The 14,181-nt window shown below is 45.9% G+C and overlaps 2 protein-coding genes across 4 annotated transcripts; both read left to right on the top strand.

Moving 5' to 3' along the window:
• Positions 1-1,177: 1,177 nt before the first annotated feature.
• Positions 1,178-8,241, top strand: cep70 (centrosomal protein 70). Of its 3 annotated transcripts, none has more exons than XM_047331754.1 (17): positions 1,178-1,297; positions 1,623-1,708; positions 2,190-2,289; positions 2,527-2,650; positions 3,696-3,876; positions 4,067-4,242; positions 4,422-4,481; positions 4,944-5,031; positions 5,115-5,203; positions 5,283-5,360; positions 5,488-5,575; positions 5,660-5,794; positions 6,439-6,588; positions 6,689-6,857; positions 7,373-7,481; positions 7,579-7,658; positions 8,110-8,241. In XM_047331754.1, exons 2-17 carry the CDS (start codon positions 1,667-1,669, stop codon positions 8,169-8,171), a joined length of 1,731 nt encoding a protein of 576 aa, XP_047187710.1. In that variant the 5' UTR covers positions 1,178-1,297; positions 1,623-1,666; the 3' UTR covers positions 8,172-8,241. The 3 variants fall into 3 exon arrangements, with proteins under 3 accessions (XP_047187710.1, XP_035494514.2, XP_047187711.1); XM_047331755.1 differs by having other exon boundaries at positions 1,190-1,297; positions 1,618-1,708; XM_035638621.2 differs by having other exon boundaries at positions 1,183-1,708.
• Positions 8,242-8,927: 686 nt separating this feature from the next.
• LOC118310375 (ankyrin repeat domain-containing protein SOWAHC-like) lies at positions 8,928-14,124 on the top strand. The gene is made up of 2 exons (XM_035633276.2): positions 8,928-8,932; positions 9,451-14,124. The coding sequence occupies exons 1-2, from the start codon at positions 8,928-8,930 to the stop codon at positions 11,288-11,290; spliced, it is 1,845 nt and encodes a 614-aa protein (XP_035489169.2). The 3' UTR covers positions 11,291-14,124.
• Positions 14,125-14,181: the final 57 nt, after the last annotated feature.

The following is a 14,181-nucleotide window of genomic DNA, read 5'->3' as shown; positions in this document are numbered from 1 at the left end:
AATGGCACAAGTGACTTTTTGGGTTGAAAATCAAAGGACTTATTTGTAGAAAAAATGTACATAACTTTTGATTTGCATTTGTGAAAATGTTTTGAATTGTTTTCCTTTATAGCCAAGGCTTCAGAGAACAGCTTTTAGTAGGGGAACATCTTCACCATTGTTGTTTGGTGTGTCATTATAATGAATTGCTGTGAGATTAAATTTCTGTTTAGTTTTTTCTTTTGTATTTATGTTCATATACTATTTATAAATGCATATGATATCACTGAAGCATACATATTCTGATAGCCTAGGTTGTCCTGAAATAAAAAATGTGTATAACTTGATTGTACAATACAGGGTTGAGGTTTGACAAGCATTATTACACAAGGTGACGCGGCGGACCAAAAATAGGAAAAAATGGCTGAGGGTTAAACATTAACATCAGCTAATGGTAGTTTCTGTTAAGGAACGTTCCAGTGTTACTGGTCTGAGCCACAACCAAAAGTGTGTTGTCTCAGAAAAGATCACATGGTCACTGTATCCCCACAACTGTGTCCTGAGAAGTTAGTTTTTTCTTAAGGCCTCTTGCCGTCATATGTTATCAGAACCCCCACATGTTTTTACATTAGCAATATCTTATTGTTATCAGAGTGTTTGTGGTTTTCGAGGCCCATTTCTATGTGGATACGTACAACCCATTTGTCACAGGATTTAGAACTTCAGAACATGTTACCACCAGGTTCCAGTAGGTGGCGCCATGACACTGGTTCAGGCTGGGACTGTCATTAAGTATGAAGGTGGAAGGTCAGAGATTTGTTTGTTTGAAAAAAAAAGAAGATGTATATAACTTGACTGTACATTACAGGAGTGAGGTTTTGACAAGCAATATTGCACGATGTGGCGCGGCGGGATCAAAATTAGGACAAAATGACTTAGGATTCAGATACTTAATTTTATACTGTGTGCATTAGTGTGTACGTATGACTTTTAGCCATACGGTGGTGCCAGAGGGAAGATTGCAGAGAGTCCAATAGTCACATTCAGGCAATTCTGGGTTGCATTCATGTCCTCAGTAAACCAAACAAAATGTTTTATAAATGGATGGAAGTGCATCATTCAATCAAAAAGGTCTACCTTATCATACTTAAACAGAATGTGATGTACCTTTGTACAGAATCTGGGTGTTCAATAAAGTTGTCGGAGGAAAAAAAAAATGGCGGGGGGCGGGGCCTGTCGGAGTCACTGTAACTAGTAAACTGAGCAGTTAATTGACTGCAGTTTTGCATAAAAGGAAGACAAATAATAAGATCCAGAGGTAACATTCAGCTACAGTGTCGTCGTCTATTGTTTCTGTCCGACTGCGAGTTTCTGAACCGCAGAAAACCCACGACACGTAGCCGGTTGCAATGTAAACACTTGCCTGGTTAGCTAGAAGCTAACCGAGCTTCCTGTTGAGGACTTCGAGTAGTTGTGTGTTTTTATTTAAAATACCCGAGCTTCTCTGTCGACGTGCTGTGTGCCGAACTCTGCGGGATAACAGAAAGATTTAGACTGTGTCCGATTTTTAATAAACGCACGTCGTGTTCTATCACAGACGATCGAGTTGCTTTAAATTATCTATTATTTCAAACCGAGTTCAGGAGCGAGTGTGTTCATCCCCTGACCACTGACAGCCACTAACGACATGGACAGTGTCTCGTTTCCTGCAGCTCGGGCGATGGAACAGGTGAGTGACCGTATGAGCAGCTGTGTGTGTGTGTGTGTGTGTGTGTGATGGGATGGGATGGATGTGTGCGTGTGTGTGTGTGTGTGTGTGTGTGATGGATGGGGTGTGTGTGTGTGTGTGATGTGTGTGTGTGATGGGATGGGTGTGTGTGTGTGTGTGAGATGGGATGTGTGTGTGTGTGTGTCTGTGTGTGTGTGTGTGTGTGTGAGATGGGATGTGATGGGTGGGTGTGACTAGAGGGTGTGAAAGCTGCTCCTTTCCTTCAGTGGTCAGATGCACTGAATGGACGTGGACGCCTGTTTACAATCGAGAAATATGACATATGTGTATCTGTGGACGTACAGGCAGTTCCAGGTAGTGCGCAGGTTCACTGTAATGTTTGTTTGGGCTTGTGTTGCATTTCTCACCCACTCTCTTTTTTGTGTGTGTGTGTGTGTGTGTGTGTGTGTGTGTGTGTGTGTGTGTGTGTGTGCTGCTGCAGCAGGAGCAGGTGGAATGGGATGAGGTGAATAAACTCCTCCAGCATCGGGGATTCAAACCGGTGACCTTTGCAGATCCTGTGGAGAATAAGAACCTCGCTGGTAAAGATCAACGCTGTCCCACAATTTAAACCCGGGTTGAGCTGATTTTATGTGTGTTTTTAAGGCAGTGACTCATGTTCTTGGATTGTGTGTAGTCATTTAACCGTGCTGATTATTAGAACCTTGCTAATTGTTTTATAATCATTATTTATAGTTGTCATGATTATGTCTTAATTTTTTGTCGGACTTGAGAAGATGATATGACCAGTGATTGCACTTCTCTCCGTGTGTCTTTAGACTTGGTTCTGCTGGACAAGAAGTCAGCAGGTGAGATCAGGGCGACTCTGAGGACGATGCTAACAGACTCGGAGAGGAGACAGGCTCTCATCCAGGAGCTCGCCAAGTCCAACAACCAACTCAAGTGAGCCAACCACCAACCAACCAATTTTCATCCCAACAGAAGCTTTATACAAAATCACTTTTTTAATTAGACAGCACCATCTTTTTTCCTGATATCTGTAGATGTTTAATTGTATTATTTCCTATTCCAAACCTGGAGGACTTCACATTTTAAGAACAAAACCAGCAACAAAGATTTGCAGAAATAAGTTTGATCTAGTAAAGGAACAATAAATATTAGGCCCCTTCTCTTTGTACAAAGAGAAGAGGCAGATACTAGATGTCTGCGGCTTATTTGCATTCATCTATCTATTGAATAATGTATGTGCAGTGTTGAGGCGACCACCTGTCCTCCTGTTATCCAACCTCACCAGCATCAGGTGGGTATCCCAGAGATACACCTTCAGGTATGAAGTGTAAACCTGAGGCTGGACTGCAGTCACATGATCATTACAAGGCCATTGTTGGACTGGTTGAGCATACTTGGAACAAATGGCAGTAGACCCGGGCAGGGTCTTCACCGGTCCTTATCATGAGAGTGTACTGCCTGTGTGGTCCAGCAGGACTGGGCTCACTGGCCAATCACAGCCACGTTTCAACCGTCAGCAACCAAACCTGAGCAACCCCCTCAGAGTCCACTGAACGTGAACCCCTCCAATGCATATTAAATATACATGTTGTTAGTTAATACCTCACAGCCCGTCCACTCTGCTCTCCTCCTCACTCACTGTGAGGGGCAGGGAGCCACCGCTCAACTACATCGCGTATGTTTTTCTGTCCTGGTATCTCAATGGTTGAACAAGCTTCTCACTGACATCGGGAAAACAGAAACCCTTCAATAAAAACTCACCTGTTCAAATTGTACCTTACTCCTTGAATTAAAAAAAAAAATCATCAATCTACAATGGAGCACTTGAAGCATGTTTGCATTGGACTTTGTCCGCCTTAGATACACCACACCTTGCAGAAAGTTAGTGGACACACGTCATTCCAAAACCAGAGGTGTTAATCTGCTGCTATGACAACAGCAGGACATCACAGAAAGTTTTTCTTTTCCGTGTTGACAGAGAGGAGGTCCAGGAGCACATGAGTCGAGCGACTCAGCAGTCTCAGCGGACCACAGAGCTGGAGGGGCTGCTGGACGTGGTGAAGACCAGAGTCCAGGACCTAGAGGACCGCTACCTTGGCGTAGCTGTCCAGCACCACAGCCACACACAGCAACTTCAGCAGGAAAGACAAGAAGCACAAGTAAGTCAAGAGTCTCTCACGACAAGCCACACAAGGGCTGAGATATGTCGGCCATAGTTACCATAGTTTGACCACAAGTTTACGTGCTGGGCGGGCAGATCGAACTTTAAAAAGATTGTATTGCTCAGGGAGTTACTGAATAATTTATTAGTAAGTGTTTTTTCAGATTTTTTTTATGTTTGATACGTAGAAACTGTGTGAGGCTCTGGAGCAGAAGCTGTCGAAGCAGAGGGAGGAAATGGCCCAGCTTCAGAGGAAACTTCATTTCACCGTCAAAGAAGAAGAGCAACAGCTGGCGCGACAGAGTCAGACCTTCCAGCACATCTGCCAGAGAGTCAGCAGACACGAGTCTGCAGCAGACCAGCAGTAAGAAATTGTCAGACCTGCAGTGTAATGCACACAGTACATAGCAACGGTTGCTACTGGTAAAAAAGCTAAAAACATTACTTACAGGTACATTACTTACTTAATTACAGTTTAAGGCAACTTTCATGTTCAAGATCACAAATTTAACATGCTGAAGCTACATGTTGTTTTATCTGCAGGGTGTTGGATGTGATCGGCTTCTATGAGACGCAGATGACTCAGCTGCTGGAGGAGCTCAGGTAACACTCGCCTCTTTATGTTCAAATAACCAACAGATATATCGGTTGGCCGATAATATCGGCATCAGCGCTTAGCTTTACCAATATGAAATATTTTATTGTACAGAATGAACAATGCAGATTTTTACACAGTTTACATTGTACGTAAAATAAATTATGTTTATTATCTTGATTCAGGTTCAATACATTTGGTTATACTTGTGTTTTATACTTTTTATTTATAGTTAATTATGATAAATTAAATGGTTGGACCAAAATATTAAGCTTCAATTACAATTCCTTATCATAAAGGTCTGATAACGACATCTTAAGATCATCGACAGATGTGTATATATATATATATATATACACACAGCTGTCAATGATTTATGTATATATATATATATATATATATATATATATATGTGTGTGTGTGTGTTTGTGTTGTGTCTGCTTGTGCTAATCTGTTAGTTTTCACCTCAGGTCTGTCAAAGGAGAATTTGAAGGCGTCTCTGATCAGAAAGAAATCACATCCAGCAACGTCACTCCATCTTTCAAAACCATTCTCAAGGTAACCTGCCACACTCCTGAGTTTTCTGCAATGTTTTTTCCCCGAAGCAGTGACGTAGCCAATAGCTTTACATCTCTTCTAAGGCGTATCGAGAACAGCAGGAGGAAAGCAGAACTCGGATAGAGGAGCTGACGAGGGAAGCTGAGCGCCTAAAGCAAGATCTGGAAACAAGGTGTGTATGTTCATCCTGTCAGAGAAAATTGATCATGCTGTCATAATGGTGTTCATGCTGATCGTGTTTGTCTTTGTAGGCCCACACTCAAAGAGGTGAAGTTCTACAAACACAAACTTCGCCTTTTGGAACGATCAAACAAACACAATAACACAAGGTAGGAACAGGAACGTCTCCTTCTGGTCTACTATTTTGTATTGTGGACCTGTGTAAATGAGAGGAGGACACTGGAGACACAAGGTGATACCAGGTATCAATGTAATCATGACCAACCATCTTTGCAGACTGCCTAACGAAAACAACGCAACTGAGACCAGTGAGCAGACCAGTGACGATGCCAGAGAAGCCAGTTTATGTGCCCACTACCACACAGTAAGCAAGTTGTCGCTCGTGTTATTTTTCCCCCTCACTCGGTCGCTGTTGTCTTCTGAAATCAAATTTCAACCTCAATCCCAGCTGTTGACTGAGATCAGTGCTGCGGTGATGAGTCCGGCTGCTCCGCTGCAGCTGCGCAGACACAAGCCCTCGTCTGAGTTCCACAACCTGCTCCCCACACTGGACGTCTGGGCCCAGCAGCTCCACCTGCTGAAGGTAAACGACGACCGCCTGTCACGCCGCTGGAGAATTGGAAATACTGATATGAAAAGGCTTTGAGTATTTTTCTCACATACTTTCACCCTGAATAACCTGCCCTGAGATCACTTTGACTTTATACCCCCACACTTTCTGCAGGACTTGGAAGAGTCAAAACGCTTGATTTCAGCTTCAAAGGTTTTGAAAAGGCATATATTTCATTTACAAAGCTCATTATTCTTAGTTAAAGACATTTTTGTTGTCTGGAATTCCCCTACAATTTTAAAAGGTAAGGATTCAAAAAATTTCAGCGTCAGTAGTGTTGACAATCCGCTCTGGTTTTCATTATGTTGCTGTTAGGATCATTTTGAAATTCCATTCAGTGTGGAATTCAAAAGGTTTGGAGAAGTCCTAACTGTAATTTGGTGAAGGTGCAGAAACCCTGATTTAACTGGCTGCTGTGGTTGTGTGTGTGGTTGTGTGTGTGGTTGTGTGTGTGTGGTTGTGTGTGTGTGTGTGGTTGTGTGTGTGTGTGTGTGTGTGTGTGTGTGTGTGTGTGTGTGTGTGTGTGTGTGTGTGTGTGTGTGTGTGTGTGTGTGTGTGTGTGTGTGTGTGTGTGTGTGTGTGTGTGTGTGTGTGTGTGTGTGTGTGTGTGTGTACAGGAGCTGCAGCAGGGTTTGACCAAACTAACCTGCAGACTGGCGCCCTGGCAGCTGTCCGATGGCGGCCATGACTGTGTAGAAGCTGTGAAGGTGGAGGACATGATGTTGCTGGTGGACACAATGCTGGAAAGCACCGCCACTGATGAGAAGGTAGAATTTTTTTTCATGCAGTAAGCCTCAAGTGATGTATCGGAAATCATCTCAGGTCCTGGACAGGCCAAACGTATTTATTAAGCGTTTGTTGTGTCAGGTGCTGAGGAGTCCGACTCGGTACACTCTAGGATCCATGGTGTCTCACTTCCAAAAGCTGTTCGATGTGACATCCCTCAGTGGTGTCTACCCCCGAATGAACGAGGTCTACGCCAGGCTGGGAGAGATGACCAACACCATGACAAACGTCCGACACATTCTGGACCTAGGTAACTGCAACCCCGGGTGGAAAGGATCTGTGCACATTCAAGTACTGTGTGTCTGTCAGGAACTTTGTACCACAACCCCACTGCATTTATTTTAGGGTAATATTACTGTATATAAATTTTGATGTATTAGAGATGAAGTTACCAGCAGTACATACAACATTTTTTTTACCAGCTGCAACATTCAAGTGATTCTTCTCTCACTATATCAATATTAATAATACTGTACAACTTTATGGTACTCTGTAAAGGAATGTAGCACTTTTTCCTTTGGTACTTTTAAGTATCTTTTGATGTTAACACTTTTATACTTATACTACAATAATGCAGGACTTTACTTGAGTCTTTACTGTGTACTATTACTACTTTTTCTTACCTTTTCTCTTCCGCCACTGATCTGCAGTGAGAACCTGTGCAGGGTCATAGTCATTATTTAAGAAGAGCTTGCCTCTGAAACTGTGGAGTCGAACTGTTCAGTTGTCGTTTACAGTTATTCTTTTTTTATTTTGTGTTTTCAGACAGCAGGGTTTCTCATGCTGAGGTGGTGAACCACGTGGCCAGAATGGTATCCTCCAGTCAACACACTGCTGGCTTTCACAGTCTGCTGGGAGACGCCGACATCGACAGGTTTACATATACAGAAACCCGCATATGATATATCATAGAGCAGTTACGCCATTACTCCAGTGTTTCTTTTTTACGCTCCTCTTCTTTTATTTTTCAGTATCTTGGTCAAAGTGAAGCAGCACGAGGAGTTCTTCCCTGCTTTCCACGCCCTTGTGATGGATATTTTACAGGTTCTGGGTAGGAACACAACAAACACATCATGATGATTCTTGCCTGTATGTTTTGCTCGTGGGCTAAAAGCAGGGGTCATTTACGAGCCTTGGTTGGTGATGCCATTTTGCCAAATCGACCCCGTGTCAATGATCGCCACAACAACACAGCTGCTTTTTACTGTCCAGAGCAGCTGACCAGTAGAGAAACAAACCTGTTGTCTCTGCAGAGCTGCTCTGGGAGGACAGGAGGGTGTATAATCAACTGAATGGAATGCTGCCATTAGCAACCTCATGCTCTGTTAGACCTCCTTCACACTTAATAAATGGCCATGTCTTTTAAAGAATCCAGTCCACAACACGTGGTCAAAAAGTGAAAATACATTTTTCACTGAAAAAGCCAACCTTTTTGTTATGTGTTTTCAACCATGATGTGGCTGAGACTAATCATGCAGCACTGTGTGTTGTGTGTGTTTCAGGAGTCAGTCATCTGGATCACATCCTCCCAGCTCTGAAGTCTTTGAAACAAACTGCACAGTGACACGCTGCTCAGACTGACATGAATGATGTGTGAATTGTGATAAAACATTAAACTTTTTTAATGAAATCCACATTTATTGCAACACGCCTGATTATTTGTATTGTTACCTGGTTTGACTTTTGCTGTGTGTCTGACAAGTGTTGGTTTCCTCACACTGTTCATGAGACCCCCAAAGGTCCCGTGTCCGTGTCCCGAGGGGGAACTACACAATGCCAGGAAGTTGATTTTAATTTGAATCACTAACATTAGTATCTAACTGCTCTGGTACTTTGCAAACTATTGGATGTTTTTTTTTAAGGAAATGGATGATCAGAATAAATGCATCTAAATGTACAGTATATGTATTGAACAGAGTATCTTTAACTATCTATTTGTCCCCTTAACATCATGGAGATAACAAAAACTTTAAGATTCCAACTCCCCTTTTTTCCATTCTTTAATTGATTTGTAAGATATTTTCTAAGAAGTTTTTGCTGCACTTCAGAAAAAGAAAAGCTAGAACTGAAGAAATAAACTGGTGAACTCATCTGTCAATGCAGCAAGATCTTTTCACTCACTAAAAATCTTGAAATGAGACACGTTCATGATCAATTCTACAATATGCATGAATTCAAATGTAGAAACAAGTTAATTAACTTGTCAAAGAAAATCATTGATCTCTATAGATTTTCCATCTTTACACATATTAGAAGTCTGCCACTTTGTCCTTCGGCTGTTTGTTTTGACCGACAGACTTTTTTCATTGAAGGCGACATCATGAGGTAAAGTATACGATAATAAGAAGAAATACAACTGCCGGAATGAAATAAAATTGATGTGCAATGAAAAGGAACACTCGTATTTACAATGAATTCATAACGGGAATGCGTTTAGAAATGAGAAATGTTTTTATTTCACGATCTCCAGCTTCGTTTTTGTATTTTTATCTTTATTATAATAAATACTATTATTAATTATTATTATTATTATTAATAATAATAATAACAATAATAATAATAATAATAATTATTATTATTATATAATGGGATGACTTGATCAGCCATGACTGATGGCGACGGAGAGCTGCAACAGAGGGTGCAAAGTAAAAATGCGTCCGTCTTCTTTTCAAAAAAGTGAATGTCATCGCAGAAGTTGTGTCCACGTGTCGGTTCCTGCGAGACGCAGACGCCCGACGAGTCCTCCCGCACACCGGGGACTCGCTTGACCGCACACCACCGGGGACCATCCGCAGTCCGCGCCGGTGACGCGCCGCGGTGACGCGTGGAGCCTGTTGCTGAAGCCCCGCGCCCGGAGGAGCCGGGCTGGACGCGGCGGCACCGGGGGTGGGGGGGGGCGGGCGACTTGTCGTGGCCGCGGAGTTTTCTCAGGAGGCCGTCGCGAGCTTTGTGGCGGCGCGAGGCGGCAGAGTGAGGAGCGCCGAGCTCACGGGGCACTTCGGGGCCGCGTTCCCGGACGAGCCGCGGCGGAGGGCGGCCGCCCGCGACGCGTTCAAGAGCTGCGCGGACGACGTCGCGTTCGTCAGAGCCGAGTGCGGAGTCAAGTTCGTCTGCCTGAGGAGGAGGTTCCGCCGGCCGGTCGAGGAGCGGCCGAGCCCCGGCGTCAGCGGCGGGACAGAAGCTGGACCGGGACAGGTTTTGAACCGGGACAGAGGTGCTCGGCGGGGGGGCGGCGCGGGGGCACTCCGCGACCCGGCTGCGGGCCACCCGCAGCAGGCGCCGCCGGGCTCGGGTTGCGGAAGTGACAGCCGCCAGGTGAGAGGGGCCCGGCGCCACGCCCCTCGCGGCGGTGCCACGGCGCGTCGCTCCCTCGAGTCTGTGTGCGGAGCCGAAGAGGCGGGCGGCGGCGCAGGTGAGATGGGCAACACGGGGAGCCTTTGGGGCGAGAAGAGGGGCTCCGGGAGGGGGCAGGCGGGGGCGGCAGCGGCCGTGCCGGCCATATCAGTGACTGAAGCGTCGCCTCTCCCTGTGGAGGGATCTGTGTTCACCCTGCCTGAACCTGTACCTGTACCTGTACCTGTACCGACCGGTAGTACAGGGCAGGCCCATGCAGCTGCTGCTGGCCTCCGTCCCACTGACTCACAGGCTTCGCCTGCGGAGCACATTGATGCTGTGAGCGGGCGCAGGAACTCCACGGGGTCGTCCAGGCACGACGGCGACGAGGAGCAGTACGACAGCGGCAGTGAGGGCAACGGGACCCCCAAAGGCAGCCGCAAACACTTCATCCGGGTCATGATGGACACGTCCCCCCAGGTGAGGCGCAGCATGGTGCTGCGCAGGTCCATCTGCCTGTCCTCCGGGGGCGACGGCGACTCGGCCTCCCTGGTCTCCTCCACCCTGGAGGAGGACGGGACCTCGGTCACCCTGGACCCTCTGGAGCATGAGTGGATGATGTGCGCGTCGGATGGTGAGTGGGGCAGCCTGCAGCGCCTCCTCACCGCCGAGCCGGGCCTCGTCCTGAGGAAGGATTTCATCACTGGGTTCACCTGCCTGCATTGGGCCGCCAAGCTCGGCAAGCCCGAGCTCATCGCGCTGATCTTCAACTTTGCCAAGGAGCAGACCATTCCCATCAGCGTCGATGTGCGGTCGAGCGCCGGCTACACCCCGCTGCACATCGCCGCCATGCACAACCACATGGAGGTGGTGAAGCTCCTGGTGGGCGCCTACAGCGCTGATGTGGAGGTCAGGGACTACAGCGGAAGGAAGCCCTGCCAGTACCTCACGGACGGCGTGAGCGTGGACATACGGGACATCATCGGAGCTTACGAGCAATCCCACTCGGAGAACGCAGAACGAAGGGACAGGGGCCCCTGGAGGTTCTCCAGGGTCCTCCAGTCTAACCTGAAGCCCCTCAGGCTGCTGCACCCCGGCGACGGCGACTCTGTCGACGGGCAGGGCCCGGCCAGAGAGAAGCCCCTCAGGAGGATGTCCTCTCTCAGCAGGATGAGGCCCAAATTGCAGCGGCTCCGCTTGAGGACGTCGCAGATTGTCCACAGCACGTCCTTTCACAGCGCGGAGGAGGTGGTGGCGGGGTCCGGGGACGGCCCCCTCAAGTCCAGACCCAAGACACATTTCTTTGGGTGGGACCAGCGCGGACACGACGGGAGCGGACACGGCGAATAGGTGCTGACACTGAATGTTGACGGAGATGTGGTCGAACGACACAACTTTAACATTCCGTCCAGAGGCCGGGCCAGAAGAACAAGAGACAGGCTGGAGCTGCTGGGATTCAATGTGATATTATATGTTGGTATTCACTTTTTCAGAATGTGATCCTTTCTTTTGCCAAACAATCATTGAAACCTTGATCCTCGTGAAACTACCTTCACAACGAACAACTTTACCACTTTGTGTCTCTCTGCTCCAACTAGTCAACTAATCAAATGAATTACATGCAATGACGCCCCATGGCACCAAATTCATTTATTTGAGTTTCTCCTTTGAAAAAACAGCAACAACGACAACGATATTGTTCATGATGTGAATCCATGTTGACAGAAGCATGCAGTGAGAACCTTCCACCGATATATTCATGCACACTGTGTCACAATGTGTATCCGCTTGAGAAGACGGGTCCGGCCAGACGTTTTAAAACCTGCCGCAGCTGGATTCTCTCTCGAAACTAAAGCCTCTTTACCTTTAATCTGTAATCTGGATCCCCGCAGATTTGTCAGTCACAAGGTTGGGAAGTGTGAAGCCAAGGCGGCGGGATTACAACGAGACACGTCTGCTCTTTGCTCGGTTTACTTTTCGGACGCAATGATTCGAGGGTTTTGGCCTCGTGGTCGGCGCGTCGGCCTCACGCACCCGGGGCTGCGGTGGTTTCGAGCTCCGACCAGCGCAGTCGGTAAGTCAACAACAGACAAACGTTGTCCCAAAATCGCCTACTGCCCCTTTAAATTACTCTTTATTTTTTAGCTCTGTGGGTAAAGTTATACGGAATTTACCCTCAGATTTTCTTGCATCATGTCATCGAAGCTGCTTTGGCCACATGCAAGTGCAGCCCTGAACTTTACTAGTCATCACCCAGAGGAGCTTTTTTGTGTCGACACACCGGTCAACCTGGACTTCACCCTGCCATGGAGCGAGTGTGTGAATGGAAACGGTCGTTGCCTGGAGAATTCACAGCGAGCGAGTGGGCGTGTGTGTTACTTCTCCTGCATGCTCCACCCAGAAACTGAATGTGTTTATGACAGTGTGTATTTCCTGTAAGAAAGCATCTCACTAGGACAAAGACACATCCAGAGGTTCATGTCGGGACATCGTCCTGTGTCCAAATGTGAAAAACAGCAAATTCCCGGACGTGTGGAAATACTAAAAGCCAAACGGCTCTGTGGTATTTACTAGGTGCAGCGTTTTGTGTGGATGAATCCTCTGGGTACGGCACTGCCCTGCAACAACGGGTTACTTCAGTGGGGACACAAAGTCCACATGTATGATAATAGTGAGTTCCGAGACACGAGGCAAACGTCGCTGCTTCAAGTCCCAACTCGACTTCAGCCTCGTATTGCACAAGCCTCTCACTGCGAGGCTTACTGAAGGTCCTTAAACTCGAAGCCCGTGGACATGAATGCAGATTGGTTACATGTCTGGCGTGTCCTTTCTCTGATGTTATCAGGAATACAGGAAGAGGAGAGGAGTCTCTGACTGGAGAGCCAGTCCCTTCGCTCATAACTCGTCTCCAGTAGAAACCAACTGATACATTATTTTGGCGTTTGCCTCAAAAAGCATCAGTTGAGCTGTGACATTGTTTTTTACATTCATTGTTGAAGCAGCAATGGGCAAGTCTGCTGGGTATTTAGATCAGTCGATGAAAAGTTGGCAAGCAAGTTTAATAAGTCGGATTTTGAAGTATGAAAGCAGCATTATTTAATAATTTTGGCCAGGTAATCGTGCACGTCCCTAATCATAAGTTCTTTTTTTTTTTAATACTGTTTGAATCTTGACATTTGAACTCTAAAAATGTGCCTTAGGATTGTCTAAAAAGTCATAATTATGAAACACTCATTGTTTTCAATACTCATGAGCATTATAATTCCTATAGTCATCTTTCTTGCCTTTAGATTTATTTACATTTTTCAACGGTAGCGTTGGATTGGATTTCCTTCTCAGACACCTGAAGTGTTCAATGTTGAGCTGCTGGCTGCAGATGAACTACAGTACAGTACAGTAACTACACTACACTGCAGTATAGTAACTACAGAGTAGTGCAGTACAGAACAGTGTAGTACAGTCACTACAGTACAGTGCAGAACAGTACAGACATTGCAGTACAGTAACTGTAGTACAGTAAATATATTGCAATACAGTACAGACAGTGCAGTTCAGTAACTACAGACAGTACAGTGCATCATGGTGCTGCAGTGATCAGCACTTGTGGCCTCAAACCAACAAGGTTCTGGGTTGTCAGTTAGGTTCATTGTCGACTCTGAATCTTCTGTAGATGTGCATGTCAGCGTGAAAGGTTATGTCAACCCGGGTAGAGACCCCAACCTCTCGCACTGCGTTAGCTGGGATTGGCTCCAGCCCCCCGGTAGATCGAGCTGATGGAACAAATACGATTTAACAAAGTACTTTTTACATTAGGTCTCGAAACTTTTCTGTGTATTCTGCGTCATTTCTGTGTATCTGTAACTATCCCAGCTTACAGATGTTAGATTTTTGTGCAAGGCGCACGTTTGACCAGAAACAGGTCTTAGATTTTGGTTTGCACATTATTCGTTCCGTATTAAACTTTATTTTTAAAGAGCACGAACAACAGTGAATGTTACGGTAAAGAAATTAGAATATTCTTTGGGCAAGAAGTGGAGGTGTATTTCAGTTGTTTATTGAGTCGGGCACAATAATTAAAATGCGAGACCCGCTGATGTCACCTGGGTTACTGCTGTCTGGCTTGGGGCCATTTTAATGCTTTTGTATGGTTGATGTTTGTTCTTAAATAAAACATACATCCTCGATATTGTGTAAACGACTGTGTCTGATTTGACTCTTGGTGTTTGCAAAAACATGGACGC

The sequence above is a fragment of the Scophthalmus maximus genome, chromosome 1 (genome assembly GCF_022379125.1).
Source record: "Scophthalmus maximus strain ysfricsl-2021 chromosome 1, ASM2237912v1, whole genome shotgun sequence".
NCBI lineage: Eukaryota > Metazoa > Chordata > Actinopteri > Pleuronectiformes > Scophthalmidae > Scophthalmus > Scophthalmus maximus.
This window is presented reverse-complemented; position numbering and strand designations above follow the sequence as displayed.

Excerpts from the sequence above, each read along its gene's own strand:
- cep70 (XM_047331754.1), top strand. The coding sequence starts at position 1,667 with ATGGACAGTGTCTCGTTTCCTGCAGCTCGGGCGATGGAACAG. Across the intron at positions 2,651-3,695 it reads AAGTCCAACAACCAACTCAA|AGAGGAGGTCCAGGAGCACA; the intron begins GTGAGCCAACCA and ends CCGTGTTGACAG. Across the intron at positions 5,795-6,438 it reads AGCAGCTCCACCTGCTGAAG|GAGCTGCAGCAGGGTTTGAC; the intron begins GTAAACGACGAC and ends GTGTGTGTACAG.